Genomic DNA, 20,834 nt, shown 5'->3' with positions numbered 1-20,834 from the left:
CCTTACACAAGCGGCGACCCCAGTTTGAGAAACACTGTGTTAGAATAGCATTGCAACAAGAAGTTTTAAGAACAAGGGCGGTAACAGAGGTGAAGAAAGGAAGGTCCACTCAAGAACACAGAAACACAGAAGTTTTCATGTTATCTCAAGCCTGAATTTTTCTAGCTTTAGCTTCCAGCCATTGGACCATATGTAGGGTTACCAGATAGCAACTGTGGAAAAACAGGACGGTGGATGGGTAATAGGCGCCTATATAAGAAAAAGTCCCAAAACCCAGGACTGTCCCTTTAAAAATGGGACATCTGGTCACCCTAATCATATGTCTTTGTCAGCTACAGTAAAGAGCCCTCTACGCATTTATGGGTGCATACATGTTGGAACACGTTAGAACAGTGTTTTTCAAACTGGGGTCACCACTTGTGTAGGGAAAGCCCCTGGCCAGGCCAGGCTGGTTTGTTTACCTTGGCAAGTCATTTCGCCTCTAGTCTCCCTCCTACTCTATTTGTCTTGTCTAGCTTGACTGTAAATCTATGGATTAGTGTTTCTCTCTAGGGCCCAGGTCCTGAACACATGCATGGGCTTTACTTTACTACTCTGTGTAGCCCATTGATTTCAGTGGGACTACTCGTGGTAGTAAAATTAAGCATGTTCATAAGAGTTTGCAAGATTGGGCCCTATTGTGTTTCCAGTGTGCCCACCACACTGGGCCCCCATCTTGGTTGGAACCTCTACATACTACTGCAATATAGATAATTAATAATAAACCACCCCCAAACATAGCCAGTGTGGTTCTGTATCTCAGGAATATTGTACTTGCTGTTCAACCTTGTTATAGAACATCACCCCACCCAATCTCCTTTGTTTGGACCTTTACTTTGCTTTGTGTAGCTATCAGGCTAAAAATTATCTGCTTTCATTATTGGTAACATTAGTGTATATATAAAATTAGTATATGTGACAGTTTTTTCAAAAAACACAATTCTCCTTTTATTATTAATGCTGATTGTTTAGTTCTGCATTTCACTCACCCGAGAAGCCCCTTTCATGCAGCACATGGTCCAGGCAGTGACACATGGCAAGTAGCATAGAACAAAAGAAAGAAAACTCCACAACAGATGGTAACCAAGAAGCAGGGACCTCATAATGCTGGTGGGCATTGTTGCATTCCTTATCCCTAACAGCTCCGTAAAGTGCCTCGCACAAGAATTAAAAATTAAGCTTGTGCCTTTTTATGATTTATTAAGAAGCCTAAAACTTCCCCCTCACCAAAACAGGGTTGTTCCCCAATTACTTTTACATTTGAAACGTAGCTCTAATCTACTCTGTTATTTTTGGAAGATTCTCTGGATGAGTGGGGTGCTAGCAGTGTTGCCATTTTTCCCAATAGTTGGAGGGAGGGGGATTTATTTTGATTCCCTGTTTGGCTGGTTGCCCTCAGCTACCTGCAGGAGGGGGGGGGCACCTGAAGGTCCTCGATGGCTGCAGCCAGATCAGGCCTGGGTGTGTGTGGAGGGGTGGGGGGCGCCAGGCAAGTGCCCCAGCAGGAGGGGCTGAGGTGGGACCTGGGGCGGCTGGAGACCCACGAACCAGCTTTGGGGAAGCCCCCCCCCCGCCATGGCACAGCCCGGCCGGGAACCCCACCGTTGGGTGCCATGGCCCTGTCCTGCGTAGGGGCCGAATGGGGGGACCCAGCCCGGCTCCCTCCGAGCAGGGCCAGTCCCTGGCACCGTCCGCCACCCCTAGGTCCTGCCGCGGGCCCCGCCAACCCCGGAACGGTTCTGCTCGGGTCGTAGTTTCCCGGCCGGGATGGATTCCACGGGGGACTGGGCCACTTCCGCTTTTGCTTCCGGAATCTCAGCGGCCTAGAAGGCGCGCGCGCGCGCGCGGGCGGGGGAGGGGAGCGGCACAGGCCACCCTGAGGGAGCCGCGGCTGCGGGGACCCGTAGCTGGGAGGGTGGGGCTCGACCCTGTCACTCCTGGGAACTCGCGCTCTCAGAGTCCCTGTCCTCCCTCCACGCTCCTTCCGGGTACCCGTAGTGAGGCAGGGGCGCCCGCGCCTCTGCTTTCTCCTTGGTCCCTGCCCCCCACCAAGGCCCCTCCGGGCACCCGTAGTAAGGGGGCGTGTCGGACCCCCCGCCCTTCCTGGGTCCCTGCCTCCCCCAGTCCTCCTCTGGGGGCCTGTAGCGAAGGGGGGGTTCCCGCCCCCTCGTCCCCCTCCTGGGTCCCTCCCCCACCAGGCCCTCCCTGGGGAGCTTTCCTGGGGGGGCTCCCTGCCCCCCGGCCCTGTGGGGGGGGTAGTGGGCACTGAGCCCCAGAGTGGTGGCTGCCCTCGGCTGCCCACCTGCCATGGCACGTGGCACTGGGAGGGGCTGGAGAATGTGGCACTGACAGGGCGCCCTTGGGGCTGTGGGTAGTGGTGGAGACTCAGGTCACCCTGCGCTGTTGCTGACCCCGAGGGGGCCAGCTGGGCTCTGGTCAGGGCCTGCCCGCATGTGCCCCCCGCCGTGGACCGATTCAGGACGGAGGAGGAAGAGACTACCCTGGCCTTGGCACCAGCGGCAGCTGGCCGGCCTGAAGGTGGCGGTGGCAGCAGGAGGAGAAGTTGGGAGGAGGAGAAGGCCATGGAAGGTCTGGCCGGCTACGTGTACAAGGCGGCCAGTGAAGGGAGAGTGCTGACCCTGGCTGCCCTGCTGCTCAACCGCTCTGAGAATGACATCAGGTACTTGCTGAGCTACGTCAGCCAGCAGGGTGGTCAGCGCTCCACGCCCCTGATCATCGCCGCCCGTAACGGTCACACCAAGGTGGTGCGCTTGCTGCTAGAACATTACCGGGTGCAGACCCATCAGACTGGCACGGTCCGCTTCGATGGGTACGTACACAGTGCTGCTGTCTCTTACCCCTACCTCTTTCAAAGGGGAATCGCAAAGCCAGGATGAAAATTGAGCTGTCTCAGAAACAGATGCTGAAAGATCTTGCTAACCAGACCCTGGGCTGGTCTACACTACAAAGTTAGATTGTCTTACCTACATCACTGAGGCCTGGGAAAATGTTCACGTCCTGTGCGCTGTGATTAAGTTGTTCTAATGCCCATTGCAGAAAGAAGAATTCTGTCGACCTAGCTACTGCCTCCCAGACAGATCGATTTACTGCAGCAACGGAAGAACCCTTTCCGTCATTGTAGTAGGCATCTACGCTACAAGTGATGCAGCTATACCACTGCAATGTTCCTAGTGTAGACATACCCTCTCTGTGTGATTATGGGGAACACACAGCACTTTCCTACCAGAGTCGGAATAGTAGCTGTTAAACTAACTAAGGTTCCCCCCATTCTCACCCGCACTCTACTGGGAAAGCTATGAGCAGTAGCAGTGCTACAGGAGTTGTGTGTAGACTCAGGGAGTCATGACTCCCTCAGTTCACATTTGCAAGGCTATCTTCCCAACTACATGGGAAAAACATGTATTTTTTTGTTGTTGTTTAAAAAAATCTTACCTTATACAGAATCTAATGGGGCTAGCCACAACTCCCACACCTCAGCTCCCCAGGGAAAGTTTCGCCTTTGCCTTGGGCAAGTGGCCTTTTTTCAGGATGTACTAGAATGTATTTTTCTATGACCTCACTGCTACCATGGGTCGCATGGAAAGGGAAGGTGTGAGCTACATGAATGCTCTGTTTGTATGTAGCCACCCTCCTTTTTAGCTGCTCTAGATATAATTTATAATGCCTCTGGTTCTAGATAAGGTAGACAGGGATTCTTCTCTCAATTACTCCACAAATGGTATTACTCTTTTGTATAGTACAGTTTATCCCAAAACCAACTACTGTATTATATAAACCATACAGGAGACATCACTTCCTCCAACACTAAAATGCAGTATTCTTTGAAGGAGGTGCTCAACGGCACACAACAGTTTAGGACAGGAAGGGGAGAAAAGTACACTATTCAACTCAAACTGCATGGGGAGTTTTGGGAGAGAGAATGTAATCACCAGAGCTGGGATTTAGCCAGGACACTGCGGATAATAATTTTGTTCTTGGAAGATGTGCTATGGGATCATTCTGGTCACAAGATCAGTTTTCCTTCTCTTGCAAGACATGTCCCCAGCAGCTCAGCACCCTCTGACAAAAGCTGTGGGACCAGTTCATTTCAGAGTCACGGGAAAGAGAACGGCCTATATTGAATCACCACCATCACTTCCTGCACAGCTGGATCTCACAGTCAGCTACCGATTGGTGCTTAGCTTTTGAGATGTATGACAGGATCACAGCATGAGATGCTATAGCTGCATTTGTAATATGCTATAGGGCCCTTCTCAGCCCAAATGTACAGTAATTAGTTATCAGAAAAAGGACCCTTTTGGTTGCATATGTAGCATACAAGGATTTTGTGAGGCTTAAATGTTTTAAAAGTGCTTTGAAAACCTCCAGTGAGAGCGCAAATTCCCCTCTCTCTTGCTTACTCTAGCTGTTAAAGGCATGGGAGATGGTTTTTATGGCTGTATTGATATCTACATTTTAATGAAGTTTTATTTCTAATTTGGACATTCATATTTTACTGAATGGTAATTATTTTTTTAAAGGTTACTTTAGCTCTGATTGCTGGGGCCACAAGAGTTTAGTCTTGAGCTATGGAGCATTCTGGACAGGGTTGTATAAGGAGCTGTAGTTTCCACAAACTCAGTTCCTGCATCTTGCCAGCCATTTTACTCTTCCTTAGTTGGGAATACAGAGTAATCTTATGACTTAGACAGGGATAGTTGTGGACTTTACATCAGCACACTAGCAAGCTAAGTGCATACAGACTGAAGGTGCAGAAGAAACTTTTCTCAAAAGTAAGCTAAAATTCTTGGCTGCTAAACTGCCTGGTTTGTAGAAAACTACCTTAACTGACCCAAGAGTCTATGGGTTTCAAAAAGCAGCAAAGAGTCCTGTGGCACCTTATAGACTAACCGACGTATTGGAGCGTGAGCTTTCGTGGGTAAATACCCACTTCGTCGGATGCATGCACGGCTACTCCTCTGATACTATGGGTTTCAAAGCTCATCAGAAGAGCATTGTGGTTGCTCTGATACCTTGTTAAAGAGGATTATTTAAACATGTTTATGCAGTTTTAGCTGTGTGTTAAATCATATTTGTAAATGGATTTATTTTGTGTAGTGTGGACAGAGCTATTGCCTGAGGCTTTTCTAAATGAGTCTTAGTCCCTCAGCTTTTTAGAACCATTGCACTGATGTAAGTATTTTAGTTTAGCATGGAATGAATACTATACAGTGAAATTTTACTAGATTATGAATAACACTTATAATCAACCAAGGTTACCTCTCTAGAATGTCTTGTTTCTGTGTTCTTGAGTGGACCTTCCTTTCTTCACCTCTGTTACTGCCCTTGTTCTTAAAACTTCTTGTTGCAATGCTATTCTAACACAGTGTTTCTCAAACTGGGGTCGCCGCTTGTGTAGGGAAAGCCTCTGGTGGGCCGGGCCGGTTTGTTTACCTGCCCCGTCCACAGGTCCCGCTGATCGCGGCTCCCACTGGCTGTGGTTCGCCGCTCCAGGCCAATAGGGGCTGCTGGGGCCACGATCGGCTGGACCTGCGGACGCAGCAGGTAAACAAACCAGCCCGGCCCGCCAGGGGCTTTCCCTACACAAGTGGCAACCCCAGTTTGAGAAACACTGTTCTAACGTGTTCCAACATGTATGCACCCAAAAATGGTTCATAAAATAAAAAAGCTGAAATCTCCTGCCCAACCATATCCATAAAGCTAAAGTTGCCCTAAAAGCAAACTCAAGCTTCACAGATTTGCTTTCTTTATGCTGCCTGTATGAAAAGGAAGAGCTTGCTTCAGATACAGAAAGAGAGAGAGAGAGAGAACATATTGGGTACCAGCTGCTGACTTTCATCTGGCTGTCAATTGATAGCCTGTAGTTACTATATCTATGCCTCTCCACCAGCTCAGGAGAGAAGCTAAGAGCAATTCCTCTCTGTGGCACTGAGGGAGAGAGGCTGAACCCAAGAATGCTTATTTTTGATCATTCTTTCCAAAGAAAAATTCCTCGAGAATGAGTAGAGTGGAGGTGTATGTGTATGGGGGCTCTCTCCTGTTTCTGAGATGGAGGAGGGACTCCTGCTCCCAGTCAATGCTAGGAAGGGCCAGGGTGGATTTGATTTAAATCAAGTTGATTTAAATCACTAGTCAGGAAGACTAAATTTAATCATGGTTTTCTACATAAAAGTGCATTCTTGTTGATTGTTATAATCTTAATCATATTCTTCACAACTCAGAGATAGATGAGACCCAAACTGGGTTTCTTTTACAGCCTGCTGCCATTATAGGTTTTCCCTTCTAGTGACAGAATGGTATGGTAGATCTCAAATCAATGAAGGCTACACTCAGAAAGACCTCAAGACTTCTGGAATATGCGGCTCAAAGAGTTTCACTTTTGTTTCTACTCCCTGACCTCCCTTCTCACATTTATCTCCAGACTTCTCCTTGTCCAGATCTATTCCACCCCCAACAATCTTCTATTCATTGAACTTTTGAAACTTTGCACTTTTAGAGAGAGGTAAGGGATTGACTCTGTGTACACAAATTTGAAGACGGACAATAGGGTTGAGGTCTGTTATTTCTCACCTCTACATATTATTTATTTATTTAAAACATTTTTGCTGTTAACAAGCATGTTATCTCTGGAGACACAAATCCACAGTTTGAGAACTGCAATACTAAGGGCACGTCCAGACTACCCACCGTATCGGTGGGTAGCAATCGATCTATTGGGGATCGATATATCGCGTCTAGACAAGACGCGATATATCGATCCCCGAACACGCTTCCGTCGACTCCGAAACGCCACCAGGAAGAGAGTTGGAAGCGGAGTTGATGGGGGAGCCGCGGCCGTCGATCCCGTGCCGTGAGGACGGGAGGAAAGTCAAAATAAGATACGTCGACTTCAGCTACGTTATTCCCATAGCTGAAGTTGCGTATCTTACATTGACACCCCCCCACTAGTGTAGACCAGGCCTAAGCATCTCTGATGGTATCTTCTAGACTGAGCACTGAGTCCCATTGGGTAAATAGAAAGATTAATCTAAATGATCTATACAGAAGTCCCTGGAACCATGTAAGATTGGGTCTCTAATCCATGAACTATTGGAACTCATTTACAAAACTTTTCTTAAACATTAAATGAATATATTGTCTCATACTACAGAATTAGAATTTATAATTCCATGATGAGATATCTTTGAGCTATAATGTATCTTAATTAAAACTATCTTTAGATAAAATGCTTTTTGAGGAAAAAACTTATCAAAAACAACATTGATTTGTATCCACCCTGGGAAGGGCTGTTATCACCACTCTGCTGTTGGATGGAGAAGTCTCTTCTTCTCTACATCACTGTGTGTTTATGGGATGGCTGGGTCCTTTCACTTCTTCCTGGCACAGATTTAGGCCTACGTCATTTTGATGCACCACCTGTTTAAACTTCCTCTCCTACCCCCCTGCATGAGGATATTCAGGCTAGGGCATGGGAGGTGTGCTGTGCATTCACTGTTTGTGCTCCCTGTATCTTCTATCATTCTTGTGAGCCTGATTGCCACAGTTGTGCTAGGGAGTCTGCGATGGTGCCTCTAGTCTCTGCCAAGGTGCAAACTAAGGAAGACTGGCTCGTAACACCCAATTGTTTACTCCCCAAATTCTTGTTTTGTGTATGTGTCCCCCTGCTGCACCAAGAAAGCACTTCTGGTCATAGGGCCAGGGCTTGAAATCCTTCCTCACATCTTCAGAGAGACTGATTTCAGAGAGACTGTTTGGGGAGTAAGGAACGGCTCATGCTGAGTAAGGATATCAGAATCTAGACCTAGGAACTGTCTTTAGATCAAAATTCTGAAGCTTGTCCTGTTGGGTGTCTTCTGAGCACTTGAGCATGCAAATACACGTGACTATTCTCACAAAATTACTTATGTGCATTTGCAGCATAATTATTAAGTCACGCTGATGTTTTATTATTCAGTTTTAACTCTGGAGAACGCCTGAGCAGGTCCACAAACTGAAATGAAAGATGGTTTTGTCCTTTTGCAATGGTTTGGTTTCCCAGTGAAGTCTGAGATACTGTTTCCATCCATATTGCTGCGATATAAACAGCTCTTGTTTCCACATTCCAGTGCCATTCCAGTGGCCTAGTGAAGTGGAGAAAACATCAGACTTTATCTTTTTAACTCTGAATTTTATTCTCCTTATGTAATTCTATAGATCTGTAGGTTCACCTTCCTTTACTGAATGTCTCTAGGCGATTCTATTAATATTAGTGGAGTCATGTGGCTAAATCCCTGGCACTGCTTTGAAAATCTCAATCTCTAACTTTTTTTTCTTCTGGACATCTGTGTACTTGCTGATTGCCTTATTTTGTCTTGGCTCTGCTGATAAATATCTCCAAGGATAAAATGGGATGGCTCTAAAATATCTGCCTGTGTCGAATATAAACTTGGAATATTGGTAACATGCTTCTTGCAGACTACTCTGATCTCTTACAAAGTGCAGCAGTTTAACTGCCTGTTTTTTGTCTTTACATTTGTAGTTATGTCATTGATGGAGCCACAGCTCTCTGGTGTGCAGCAGGAGCCGGACACTTTGAAGTCGTCAAACTGCTAGTTAGTCATGGAGCCAATGTGAACCACACTACTGTGACCAATTCAACTCCGCTGCGGGCCGCATGCTTTGATGGCAGACTGGACATCGTGAAATATCTGGTAGAAAATAATGCTAACATCAGTATTGCCAACAAGTATGACAACACTTGCCTTATGATTGCAGCTTACAAGGGGCACACGGATGTGGTGAGATATCTCCTAGAACAACATGCTGATCCCAATGCCAAGGCCCACTGTGGTGCTACAGCATTACACTTCGCAGCTGAAGCTGGCCATTTAGAGATTGTTAGAGAGCTGGTCAAATGGAAATCTGCAATGATGGTGAATGGCCATGGAATGACTCCATTAAAAGTAGCTGCTGAGAGCTGTAAGGCAGATGTAGTTGAACTTCTTCTTGCTCATGCGGACTGCGACAGAAAAAGTAGAATTGAAGCTTTGGAACTTCTGGGTGCATCGTTTGCAAATGACAGAGAAAATTACGATATAATGAAGACTTATCACTATTTATATTTAGCAATGCTGGAGAGGTATAGAGACAGTGAGAACATCGTTGAGAAAGAGGTTCTTCCACAAATCGAAGCTTATGGAAACAGAACTGAATGCAGAACTCCTCAGGAATTAGAATCTATTAGGCAGGACAGAGATGCCCTTCACATGGAAGGCCTCATAGTGCGTGAACGAATTTTGGGCTCGGACAATATAGATGTTTCGCATCCTATTATTTATCGTGGGGCTGTTTATGCAGATAACATGGAGTTTGAACAGTGTATCAAACTGTGGCTTCATGCTTTGCATTTGAGGCAGAAAGGTAATAGGAATACCCATAAGGATCTCTTGAGGTTTGCTCAAGTCTTCTCTCAGATGATACACTTGAATGAGCCTGTTAAAGCCAAGGACATAGAAAGTGTTTTGAGGTGTAGTGTCTTGGAAATAGAACAAGGAATGTCCAGGATTAAAAGCAACCAAGACACTGACATCCACACAGCCATGGACAACTACGAATGCAATATTTTTACCTTCTTGTATTTGGTGTGCATCTCAACCAAGACTCAGTGCGGTGAAGAAGAGCAGGCTCGACTCAACAAGCAGATTTATAACTTGATTAATCTTGATCCCAGAACTCGGGATGGGTCTAGTTTGCTGCATCACGCTGTCAACTCCAGTACACCAGTAGATGACTTCCACACAAATGACGTCTGCAGCTTTCCAAATGCACTTGTCACCAAGCTCCTATTAGACTGTGGTGCTGAAGTGAATGCTGTGGACAGCGAAGGAAACAGCGCACTTCACATCATTGTTCAGTACAACAGACCCATCAGTGATTTTTTGACTTTGCATTCGATTATCATTAGTCTGGTGGAGGCTGGTGCTCATACAGACATGACAAATAAGCAAAAGAAAACTCCTCTTGATAAAAGTACAACTGGGGTGTCTGAAATACTCCTTAAAACTCAAATGAAGCTGAGCCTCAAGTGCCTGGCTGCCCGCGCAGTGCGGATCTATAACATAAGCTACCAAAAGCAGATCCCCAGAACTCTGGAAGAATTTGTAGAATTTCATTAGGCCACATAAAATCTTTCAAGGTGGTGCTACTCAGAGAAGACTTAAATCACAGACGATAGAAAACATGTGCATAGATTAGTTTTCTCCACTTTTGGGGGTTTTGTTTCTTTGCATTCGGTCTTCAGCCTCTGTTCTCAAACAGATCTTGGGGGGGAAAAAGCCACATTGCTTGGATGTAACTACAGTCTGGTGTCTGAAAAGGTGGTCACTCGTTTTTGATTAAAAAACAAAAACAAAATGAAAACAAACACCAAATGTAGCAAGCACAAAATATTGTTTCAAATATGCACGTGCATTCATGAGTTACAGCTGAGAATGCTTTAAACAGCCCCTTAAAAAGATGTTTCTGTTAAAAAGCTCATGCCACCACATTACCTCTGCAGCAAATTTGTAGATTTAAAGTCTTCTTGGGAGAAGGAAGGGACAAAAAGAATTTGAAAGTATCTTGTAGTTGGTGATAAATCCCAATATACAGATGGCTCTCCTTTCTTACCATCTTTTTATGCCATTCAGTTAACACTGAAGCGATCAGTAACATTTTAAACTATTCCTGTTCTTTTTTTTGAAATGTAAGCAGCACTTATCGACAGCTGTAGAAGTATGGGGACGCTCTATTAGGAAATACAGGTTTAAATTCAACTGTATGAATATGCTGATATAGTAATAGTTAAATAATCGTGTTCTTCATTTATACTAGCACATCTGTCCAAACGAATCTAAATCAATCAATTTCTTTTTACGCAGCAAGCCACTCATTTATAAATATCATGCCTGGCTACCTAGATAATGGATAGGGTGCGCGTGTGTGCATGTTCATGTCCCCTCACATTTCAAATAGCTTTTAAATTTTTTGTCATTTTAGTGCTTAACATGCAACATTTTGACTCAGTTTTTAAAACTGCACTCCAGAATTCCTAATGCTGTGTCTTCCTAATGGAGCAGTCTTTCATCGAAGGATCCCCTTTGCCCAAACGTCTTCCTTTAAGTATGATGATGATCAGAACCAAGTTTCCAATAAGCATGGAATTAGTCTCCCTGACTCAGTTTAAATTTTTTCATGATTTTTATTCCTTTCATTATGAAAACTTACAGTAACATTGTTGGTTTTTTAAAAAAAATCATCCTATAACTAAAATGTTCTTTTATGACGAGAAGTAACTGATTGTATAATAGCGTTACTTGAGAAGGTACTTCTCCTTGGCAGAAGTTGCAGCAGTAAAATGTCACTTGTTTTGACGGGCTCCTGAAAATTCTGTTTGTTATTTTAAATAGGGCTTTTTAATGGTCAGACAATGAAATAATGTTCTGTATTTTTTTAAACAATCTGAGTAGAACTTCAGGCAAGATCTGAGCACACGTTTCCATTTGTATTACAAATAAATAAACACTGAATGTGAAATTAGTTTGTAATTCTAATTTTTGGTTAGTGCCACCCAGAACAATGCTGCTCAGATTGTATAGTGTTGTAAATATAGACTGTTGTGTGTCTCTTGTAAAGGAAAAAGCTTTGGCACCGTTACATCTTTAACTTGCAAGCTTCTCAGTCTGCCAGAGCGTGAAAACAAAATCCTCAAATGAGAAATGTGTTTGTAATTTGTATCTCATGTAGTTTCAACTATAGTGTGAAAAACCAATAGTTGCAATTCAGCGTTTCAGGAAAGATGACAAAGCCAAACTCAGTCACCCATGGCCTTAAAACAAATGCAGCACCACAGAACCTTTCACAGAACAGGCAGGAAGACAATAGTGTTCCTGTAATTTTGTACTTTGCATGTCTTCCTCTGCCCATCTGAAATGTACCAACAATCTGAAGTTTCACATAATCTTAGATTTCTGTTTTGCTAAGGTTTTATTATAAAAATTTCTAGCCTGGCTGTTAGATACCCTCAAAGGCTTTTAACTTACTGGTGCCAGAAAGAGTTTTTAAAGCTCATATGTTTGAGTCTGATCCCACAAGATGACAAATGTCCTCAAGCCCCCTGAAGCCAATGGCTTCTCAGCACCTTGCAGGATCACGTCCATTGTAGCTAAAGCCTCAAGACCTTCCTTGCTGGAGAACATGTAGAACAAATACCAGAAGCTATATATTATGGTGGTAAAGTTAGTGGTGGCTGATATATTTTAACACCAACTAAAATAAGCAGATAGATGAATCTGTGTATATGTTGGGAAAAAACTCCGTCTCTTGCTATAATGTGCCACCTACATCAAATAAGTTATTTGGACACTGCTGCACCTCAGTACGCATTTATAATGTGTATAATTAATGTAAGACTAAAGAGTTCTTGAAACTCAGTTGACTAGGGAAGAAAGGACTGAACACTGGTTCTATATTAGTAGCGTGTGTGCGTGTGACATGCTGCTGGCAAAATAGCTAGGCAGTAGATAACAGCTGACTGCTTTATGAATTGCTCGAAAGGCACTGGTTACAATTTGTGTACTGTTAATTAAGACAGCACATCCTTGCACTATTTTCCTCAGGATGTGATTCTGACATGTAAAATAATCTACATGATGTATTCTTGTGAAATATCTGCATAAAACCATTCTTGGAACAAACACATGCCTGAGATTTCTGTAGATTAAATTGTTAGTTAAATGAAACTCCTCTACAAATCATTCTGCTGTGTAATAGAAAACAAAATTACCCCAAATGTTCTGGTGGGAAGGGTGGTGGTCTTGTATTTCAGCTCGCAATTTGTGTTCTGCTAATTTCCACCTTTGGTTCCATTGCATCCTTCCTATTCTAGGGTCCTTCACCCATGACTTCAGTATGTGGAAAGCTGCAGAGAAAATATGCCATTATCCAAGAGCAACACTACTACTTAGCATTTATATAGCTCATGTGGCTCTCCAAGCACTGTGTAAAAATGGATGAGTGTTATTAGCCCTATTTTATAGACTGGGGAATTGATGCACAGTGTTGAAGGGTCTAAGCTAAAGTCCTCTGAAATCAATGAAATGATTCCTGTTGACATCATCGGGCTTTGGGTAACGCACAAAGTGACTTGCCCACGGTCTAACACGGCAAGTCTATAGTGGAGTTCTTGACTCCTGATGCCATACTCGGTTCCCAAGACAGTCCTTTTGGCTGCAGCCCTAGGTCTTGATGGTGGTGATGGTCATGTGAAGTGTTAACTGATTCCAACTAATGTTGCCTTCAGGGGGACCTGAAAGCTGTTACAGAATCAGGCTCACTTAGGGCTTGGCTACACTTGCAAGTTGCAGCGCTGGTAGAGGCTTTCCAGCGCTGCAATTAGTAACTGTCCACACCTGCAAGGCACATCCAGCGCTGCAACTCCCTGGCTGCAGCGCTGGCTGTACACCTGGCCAGGTTGGGGTGTAGCGATTGCAGCGCTGGTGATCCAGCGCTGCTCATCAAGTGTGGACACACACCAGCGCTTTTATTGGCCTCCAGGGAATAAGGAGATATCCCAGAATGCTTTAAACTAAATTACTCCCTTTGTTTTGTTATGCAGCCTCTCTTTGTTTTGTTTCTACCGGAGCTGCTTATCAGCTCCTGTTTGCTGTGATCAATCTGTGAACAATCAAATGAGATCCTCCTCCCTGTTGTGAACGAGCTCTGTGGAGCTCCTCCGTTGCTGCTGCTATCTAAAAAACAAACACATCTCCTGTTTGCTGTGATCATCTGTACCTGGCTGTAAACAATCAAATGAGAGGCAGGCAGGGAAACAGCGGGGAGTCGTGTTGCCTACATGCTGTTTGCAATTAAGAGTTAAGACTAAGGGGTCGGAAAAATGTTCTGATTTTTCAAGTCAGGAAGCTAACACACAGTGTTGGCTCCAAAAATCCACTCTCTCTTTCCCCCCGCTCCCTGTCACACTAGACCCCACTCCACCCCCCTCTTTTGAAAAGCACGTTGCGGCCACTTGAATGCTGGGATAGCTGCCCATAATGCATCACTCCCAACAGCGCTGGAAATGCTGCAAATGTGGCCACACACCAGCGCTGGTAGCTGTGAGTGTGGCCACACACCAGCGCTGCTCCTACACAGCTGGATGACCAGCGCTGCAAACTACCAGCGCTGCAAACTGTAAGTGTAGCCAAGCCCGAGAGGGTTACCTAGTTTTGCAATTGTGGCTTTGCTATTGTTAATGTTTTGGATTTGTATGAAGAAAAAAAAAAGCCACCTCCTTGCACCCCTCCCTCCCCTCCCCCAGGAAAATCTGTCATTAGTAGTCCAGCTAGTGCCTTGTTGAGAGTCTGTCATAATAACACAAGAACGGCCAGACTGGGTCAGACCAATGGTCCATCTAGCCAAGTATCCTGTCTACTGACAGTAGCCAATGCCAGGTGCCCCAGAGGGAATGAACAGAACAGGTAATCATCAAGTGATCCATCCCCAGCTTCTGCCTTCCTTTGTACTTCCTTAGCTGAGTCCTGAGCCTTATCATCATTTGTTGGGTCAAAGTTTTGTCTTTGGAAGGACCCCACAGGATTTGGCCATAAAGACAAAAATGTGACCAGGTTTATTAACTCCACTGGGCATCGTTTTTGCTCTGAACGTTGATCCTATATCCCTGCACCGATGAGCAGAGTGAAATACCCCATTTCTAGTTGGAGTCAACCATCGGGGTCTAAAACTTACGGTCAGTGGATTTACAAAGCTGTAACTGAGGGCATGATTGGCTGTTCTATAAATTAAAGCTGTGCAATCCAACCATTTGGGGAACGGGGAAGGAGAAGTTACTGCTGCATTTTATACAAAGCCTCCAAGCTCTCCTTGCTATGAAAGGTCATGGAGGCAGTCGTCTTTTAAAATATATCGCTGCCCCAGGTTTGCAGAGGCAGCAATGCCTTTGTGTGGATCAGTTACTTATTTGACAGTGACTTATGTATTAATTAAATTACCACCTGTGGTGTACTAACTTTACCTACCTGGGGTCTTCTATTGGGGTTTCATTGAAAGTACCAACAGCTGTTTGGTTTGGGGAGATACTACAGACCGAAGATGCACACTGAAACTACCCATAGCTGTCCCTCAGACTTAGCCCAATTGTTGATGGTTCATTAGATTAGGTTCACCAACCGACAGCATCAGAAATGTTCACCAAAGGGTACTGTAGGCATGACTGACACAGAGGCATCGAGGAGGCATTCTACTCTAGAAACTTATTTTAAATGTGATTTTGGGGAACATTTTGAGGCACTTATTTTTTCTCATTTGGCTTTATGCAGACTGTGTATGGTCTTTATAAAAATCCACACTGAGCTCCTGTATACATTCCTTTCACCAGGAAAAGGAGTTCTACATTCGTTCTCGGAAAGTGATCGAGTGAAGGGCTGTAGTAGTTACATTTGATTATAAATGTTTCTGTGTTTAGAGAGTTTGTGTGACAGAGATACAAGCTTTCAGATGCTGCTGCTAAGCCTGTCAGTCAACCGGAGGTGGGGTAGATATCAGGCAAACTCTTGGGTGTATTCACTGCAGTCTCCTGGATGTCATTTGGAGAGTGCCATTCACTCAACTCTTCAAATACCAATGGAGAAAGATGGCTCCACCAAAATACTTGTGCATGATGAGCGGGAGTGCAACAGAGCTGGGACAGATACACATCTCTGATCTTTCACAACCACCATGCTCTTAGTGTTGGGTCAGCTGAGTTTAGGACTGTGGGCCTGAGCTGCTGATCCTCATAGCTGTTGACTAGAGCCCTACCTAGTGTTGCCAACTCTTGCAACTTTATTGTGTCTCACACTATTAAATGCTTTTTAAAGTCTCAACTCGTGGAGGCATGTGATTATGTGACAATCACAGCTTTCATATTTTTCATAAAGGTAAGTTTCTAATCTTCATGGTTGTGGAGAAAATGTGACCTGTGTGCACCTTAAAGACCCAAACAGTAGAAGGCAATGGAAATAATTCCAAATGGGGGGTGGGGTGGGGTGTGTGTGTGTGTGTGTGCATGTGCGCACTTATTTTTAATCCAATCTGACAATTTTTGGATGAGCCCAACTCATCAATTTTGAACACTAGGGGTCAGCAATCCTTCTTCCCAGCCACTCTTCCTAGGACGGGGGAGAGAGAGAGATTGTACTGCAGTAATCCAACAATCCACTAGGATTGGTTGTTCTAATGATGGTGTCATTCTGTTGTGCAGAGTTCTGACTGTCCCTTTAATAGTGCTTGTAAAATAGTACAGCTTGTGATAGGCCTATTGATGATTTGGGACTCACACTTTATCACATTTCTAGTGTTGGTGGATAAGGAAATTTTGTTTTATGTTACTTTTTTTCTTTGGGGAAAAGGAATTTTTAATAAAAAAATGACTGCATTTTGTTTGTAGGAAACATAAAATTTAGATCAAGTTTCGGCTCATTGTTTTGATAGTTCCTATTGAGTCTGATCCTGTGCCCTTTCCACTTACTCACCCAGCACCTCCTCGGGCACCACAGCATATTACAGCTATTACGTGAGGAAGGCCCTGAGCGGGCAGTCAGCTGCATGCTGCTGCAGATTGTAGGCCTGGGGCCCACCTTCATAGCTTTTCTGTCACGGGTAATACTGCCTTTTGGTTTCAACACAGGCCACCTCTACTTGCAAAGCTGAAAAGACTTAACGAAAAGTGAGATTTAAAATCTACTACGCTGCTCCGAAAGGCGGTGTGTGCCCTCTTAAATTGACTAGGAAGAAGTGTAAGCTAACCTGCAATAAGCCATTCTACAACTGAAGTAGAGTGGGGGCAGGGCCTGTGGTGGAGCCAAGGGCTGAGCAGTGAGCACCCCCCCCCGCCGCACATTGGAAAGTTGGCGCCTGTAGCTCCAGCCCCAGAGTCGGTGCCGTACAAGGAGCCGCATAGTAAGTGCTGAAGCGCCGCCTGTGGCGCCGGAGCCCCAGGTTGGCCACCCCCGAGTAGTGTGTGAGGGGGCAGGGGGCTTCCCAGCACATTGCACGAGGGCTCCGGCTACAAGCTAGACCCAGCCCGCCGGGCCCCTGAGCAGCACAGCTGCCCTTCAGTCGAGTCTGGTGCACTGACCCCCCCGCCCCCCGGCAATGCACTTATGGCTGTCGCTAGGCAGGGCTTGGCCCGCTGTGCCCACGAGCACCAGTGAAGCCTCAGTGACTGCAGGGCCTGCCTGCCCCTCGCTCTGCTGCAGCCGGCTGCGTGGTGGTTCGGCGCCAGCCTGATGCTAGGCTCGTTTTTGCGCCTTCCTGGGGGCTTGTTGTAAATGTCGCAGCACGGTGATGAATGCAGGGCACACTCGTGACACCAGGCTGGGTCAAGGGCCTGCTGCGGCTGGGCTGGGACTAATCCCTTTCGCCCATGGCTGGGGGTGGGGCCAATGCATAAGCTGGGGGGGGGTTACAGCACTCACCCCCCCCACCCCCCCGGCCCCCGCCCTGGTCTCACACTAGCTAAGGGCCAAGCACTGCTGTGCCCCAAGGGGCTTGTGTACAGCGTCGCCGTGCGTGTGACGCCCCAGTGGCACTAATTGGCTGTAGCGCACCGGGCTGTACTGGTCTTGCAGCAAGCCCAACGTGCAATGCCCCCAGGGGCTGGCTACACTGCACATCCAAACCCCAGCTGGCCAGGGCCAGCGCTGCAGGCTTGCAGCCGAGGGCTGGTTGGGGATATAGCCGGTCAGGCCCCCTGCCTGGAGCCCGGGGAAGGGAGGGCTCAGAGCTCTGGTTGCTGCCTGAGTGAATGGCTACACAACAGTCAACGAGCCCCTGAGCGCCAGGGGCTGGCGTAGACAAGACCTAGCGCTGGAGGTCCCCCCCCGGCCCCCGACCTCTATGCAGCCCAGTGACGGCACATGGCGAGAGCCCCTGTTAAAAGGGGGAACCAGCTGTTTTACTCAGATTACAATGTTAGCCCTGGGGCAGGGGCGAGGTGGTGGTGGGGTCATGGAGCCCTGGCCTAATTGTTTGTCAGTTGCAAACATTGTGCCACCCGCTGGCCTCTTGGCTGGTTGCGCATGCCAGCGATGCAGGTGAGGCCAGTCAAAAAAGCCACATGCCAGGAAGGTGCTGGACATGCGCTGCCCTGCTGCGGGTGTGGCAAGCGGCTTTGTTTGTAGAGGCATCAACGGCCAGGGCAGGCGACACCTCCCCAAGCCAGGTTATGGCCCCAGCCATGCTCAGCCCCCAAGGGGGACGGACGGACGGACGGACGGACGCACAGAGAGAGAGAGAGAGATTTAATCGAAGCTTAGACCACAAGCAGGCCTGGAGAGTTTACAACCCGGGACGGGGTGGGGAGCGGAAATCAGGGCCTTGCAGTGGTTGCTTTTGTAAATGAGAACTTTAGGCCAGTGCTAAAACTAAGCCTTTTGGACTGGGGCAGTGGGGCCCAAACTTGGTTTGCGGCTTGTTCAGGGTAAGCCCGTGGCAGGCCGCAAGACGCTTTGTTTACTTGGCGCATCCGCAGCGATGCCTGCGTGCCGCTCCCGGTTCGCCGTTCCCGGCCATGATTGGCTCTCCCATTTGCCGCATCCAAGCAAAAAAAAAAAAAAAAAAAGCCGCTCGAACTGCCGACACCAAAAAGACCCCGCCCAGACTGTGCCGTCCCCCTGGCCCCAAGAATGGCCGCATGGGAGCTGGGAATGATGCTGGCGCTAGGAATGACACTAAGCCAGAGATAGGCGCTGTCAGGCACCGCCTCACAGCCACTGTTCTCCGCCACATAACAGGCTGGCACGGTTGCTGTGAACTAATGAAGCAGGGTAACATGCATCATACAGTGGTTCCCCAACCTTGTGCAGGTGGTGGGCACCGGTCAACGAGCCACTGAGGCCCCTGGCCGGCGGACAAGCGTCCATCAAAATGCCCCGCGAAACAGCACCATCAAGAGGCCTCGCAGCCAAAAAGCAGCAGCATTTCGGCAGCAACGCTGCTTGATGATGCTTTTCGGTGGTATTTCAACGGCTGCTCCTCCGCCGGCGAGTATGCGGGTGCACATAGCTGCCCCGACGGGCGCCATGGCACCCACAGGCACCACGTTGGGGCCCCTTGCTGTACAAGAACCATAAAGCAAGAGTTACAGGCCTTGAAAAAAACCCACTGTGTGCGCATGAAATACAGCTGCGTGCCATAGCGCCTGGCATCAGGCCAATAGTCACATGGACCTGCGCCTGGTCTGTGCGGCCAGCCTTATGCCAAGCATGGTGACACACAAACCCCTTCGGAGATGCCACCCCCTTCCACGTGAGGCCCTCCCCTCCCCGCCCCCCCCACCTGAGCCCTCAAGCTCCTCCCCACCCCAGCTGCCCTGAACCCAACAGCCGGCCTGCCCGCCCCACCCCCCACAGGCCACACTGAGCTGTCCCAGGCCCCTGGGCCCGAGCCCCAGGCCAAGCCGAGCCCCCTCAGCCCTGGACCATACCAGCCTTGGGCCGCTGGCTTGAGCCCTGAGCACCAGGCCACCGGCGTGCGTGTGTGTCTCTCTCTCTCTCTCCCCCCTTGGGGCTGAGCATGGCTGGGGCCATAACCTGGGTTGGGGAGGTGTCACCTGCCCTGGCCTTTGATGCCTCTACAAGCTTGGCACCCCCAGGCACGGCACTGGCCATATTTGTCGCAAGCCCAAAAGCCGATGTGCGTGAGGTGGCGCTGCCATGTTTGTGCGCCACGTGGCCTGGCATAGCAAAGGGTTAGTGCTGTTCTTCCTGCACACGAGGCTGGCGCTGCAGCCCCAGTGGCACATAGTTGTCAGGCCCTCGGCCAGGCGGGAGTGGTGTCAGGCTCACCGTGTGTTTATATGGTGACGGTGTCGGCCAGACAGGCTGGTTAGCCACCAGTGCGATGGCAGAATAACTTAGTTACCACCTGGCAGCAGGTTTGTCTGAAATCTACTTGGCTTGTGCTGCTCGTGTCAACGCCAAGTCAGCTGGTTGCTGCTGGCCCTGGTGTGCAGCTGGGTGTGGGGCAGGCCCTGGGTCAGAGGCCCCCCCCAACTCCATGGGTGCACTGGGATGGGAAAAAGTAGTGGACGAGGAGGAGTGAGGGTGGGGCCTTGGGGGGCTGGGGCGGCCTGGGGGGGCGGGCAGGGCCTTGGAGCAGAGCAGGGAAAGCAGCAAGTCGGTGCCCGTGCTCTGGCTGCACAGCTCTGTAACAGCGTCGCGTGTGCAACGCTCGCTGGGTAGGGCCACAAAGGGGCCTCGGCTGCAGGGCTGCACGGGGGCGGCCCAGGCTCCCTATGGACTGCATGGGGCGAGGCAGGAGCCAAAGAATAGGACTCACACAAGCCTGCACCCGGAGCCCCGGCCCGCACAGAAGCAGGCCTAAGGCTGGGGTACAGGTGGGTTCCCCCCCTCCCACCCCGTTCGAACTCGCACCCAAGATGTGGCTGCTCCATGTTCGAATCTCCACGCTGCCCGGTGTGGCACAGGGCTTTTCCCCATTGAGTGCCCTAACTGTGGCTCTCTGGGGCAGGGGGGGGCTCTGTGGCTCCCTGGTGAAGCTGTTCCCCTTTCCAGGCACTATGGAGCAGGCCTCGGGCCAGAGAGAGCAGGCGAATGACGCTGTAGGCTGTGGTCAGAGCAGGCTCTGGGGAGAAGCAGGTTCCGGGCCCTGCTTTCTCAAACAGCAGCTCTCAGGTCATGGCGAGCCCTAGAAAGCATACGGGCCCCTCTCGGGGGGCTGGTGCTGGCGGGGAGGCA

At 48.1% G+C, this 20,834-nt stretch overlaps 1 protein-coding gene across 4 annotated transcripts in view; it reads left to right on the top strand.

Moving 5' to 3' along the window:
- FEM1B (fem-1 homolog B) overlaps positions 1–12,760 on the top strand; it is a 48,920-nt gene extending 36,160 nt beyond the window's left edge. For 3 of the 4 annotated variants that reach the window (XM_044979504.1, XM_044979505.1, XM_044979503.1), the window contains exon 3: positions 8,579–12,760. In XM_044979504.1, the coding sequence (XP_044835439.1) occupies positions 8,579–10,214 (1,636 nt within the window). In that variant the 3' untranslated portion in view covers positions 10,215–12,760. Of the gene's footprint in view, positions 1–1,904; positions 2,870–8,578 lie in introns of those variants that run through there. The other variant, XM_044979502.1, reaches the window with a different exon arrangement.
- The last annotated feature ends 8,074 nt before the right edge of the window (positions 12,761–20,834 follow it).

Source organism: Mauremys mutica, chromosome 11, assembly GCF_020497125.1.
Source record: "Mauremys mutica isolate MM-2020 ecotype Southern chromosome 11, ASM2049712v1, whole genome shotgun sequence".
Lineage (NCBI taxonomy): Eukaryota > Metazoa > Chordata > Testudines > Geoemydidae > Mauremys > Mauremys mutica.
This window is presented reverse-complemented; position numbering and strand designations above follow the sequence as displayed.